The sequence below is a fragment of the Eimeria mitis genome, genomic scaffold (genome assembly GCF_000499745.2).
Source record: "Eimeria mitis Houghton genomic scaffold, Emh_scaff7726, whole genome shotgun sequence".
NCBI lineage: Eukaryota > Apicomplexa > Conoidasida > Eucoccidiorida > Eimeriidae > Eimeria > Eimeria mitis.
The window spans coordinates 1-884 of record NW_013575668.1 but is presented as its reverse complement, the minus strand read 5'-3'; the positions used below and the strand labels follow the sequence as shown (position 1 = coordinate 884).

Sequence of the window (884 nt, the reverse complement as noted above, 5' to 3'; positions counted from 1 at the left end):
GCTGCTGCTGCTGCTGCTGCTGCGGCTGCTGCTGCTGCTGCGGCTGCTGCTGCTGCTGCTGCTGCTGCTGCTGATGCAGTCAACGCGGCAGCAACAGCAGCAACAGCAGCAGCAACCGTTGCTATTGCTGCTGGCCTCTAATCAGGTCCACTGCAGCAGCAACAGCAGCAGCACCAGCAGCAGCAGCATCAGCAGCAGCACCAGCAGCAGCAGCAGCAGCGGCAGCAGCAGCAGCATAGATTTGGCTAGTTGAGCTGCAGCAACCCAAACCCTAGACTCCCGCTGCAGTCTTCACACCAATGAGACGCCACCAAACCCTAAACCCTAAACCCTATACCCTAGCTCTACAATATTTTATATGGAGCCCCAAGGGGCCCTGCGCCCTTTAGGGTTTAGGGTTTAGGGTTTAGGGTTTAGAAGGAGTTCATCAGGGGCCCCAGGGGGGCCCCAGGGGGCCCCGCGGGGCCCCTCGGTACTCTACGCTTCTACCATTGGCTTCAAGGGACCATGGGGGGCCCCCGTGGGGGCCCCCCCCCGGGGGCCCCCCCCTTTCCCCCTGTAGGGCCCCAGCGAGGGCATGGAGGCCCCCCCTATAGGGCCCCTGCGGGGGCCCCCGCTGGGGGCCTCCCATGGGGGCCCCCCCTGTAGGGCTCCATAGTAGGCCCCCCAAAGGGGGGCCCCCACTCGGGGGCCCCCCATGGGGGGCCCCATTGAGGGGCCCCCCATGGGGGCCCCCATTGAGGGGCCCCCAGTTTGGGGCCCCCCAAGAAAGTGCGCTTTAGGGTACTGCTGTCTACATAGACCTTCTGTGGGGGGCCCCCCCAGATGGGGGGCCCCTATATTAGGTCTGGTTGTATCGATGGGTGTATATATATATATATATA

The 884-nt window shown here is 63.7% G+C and overlaps 1 protein-coding gene across 1 annotated transcript in view; it reads left to right on the top strand.

The window, feature by feature from the left end:
* EMH_0092510 (uncharacterized protein) overlaps window positions 1-249 on the top strand; it is a gene marked incomplete at both ends in the record, with an annotated part of 862 nt that extends 613 nt beyond the window's left edge. The window contains one exon of the mRNA XM_013501843.1: window positions 146-249. Within this exon, the coding sequence (XP_013357297.1) occupies window positions 146-249 (104 nt within the window). The remainder of the gene's footprint in view (window positions 1-145) is intronic.
* Between the last annotated feature and the right edge of the window lie 635 nt (window positions 250-884).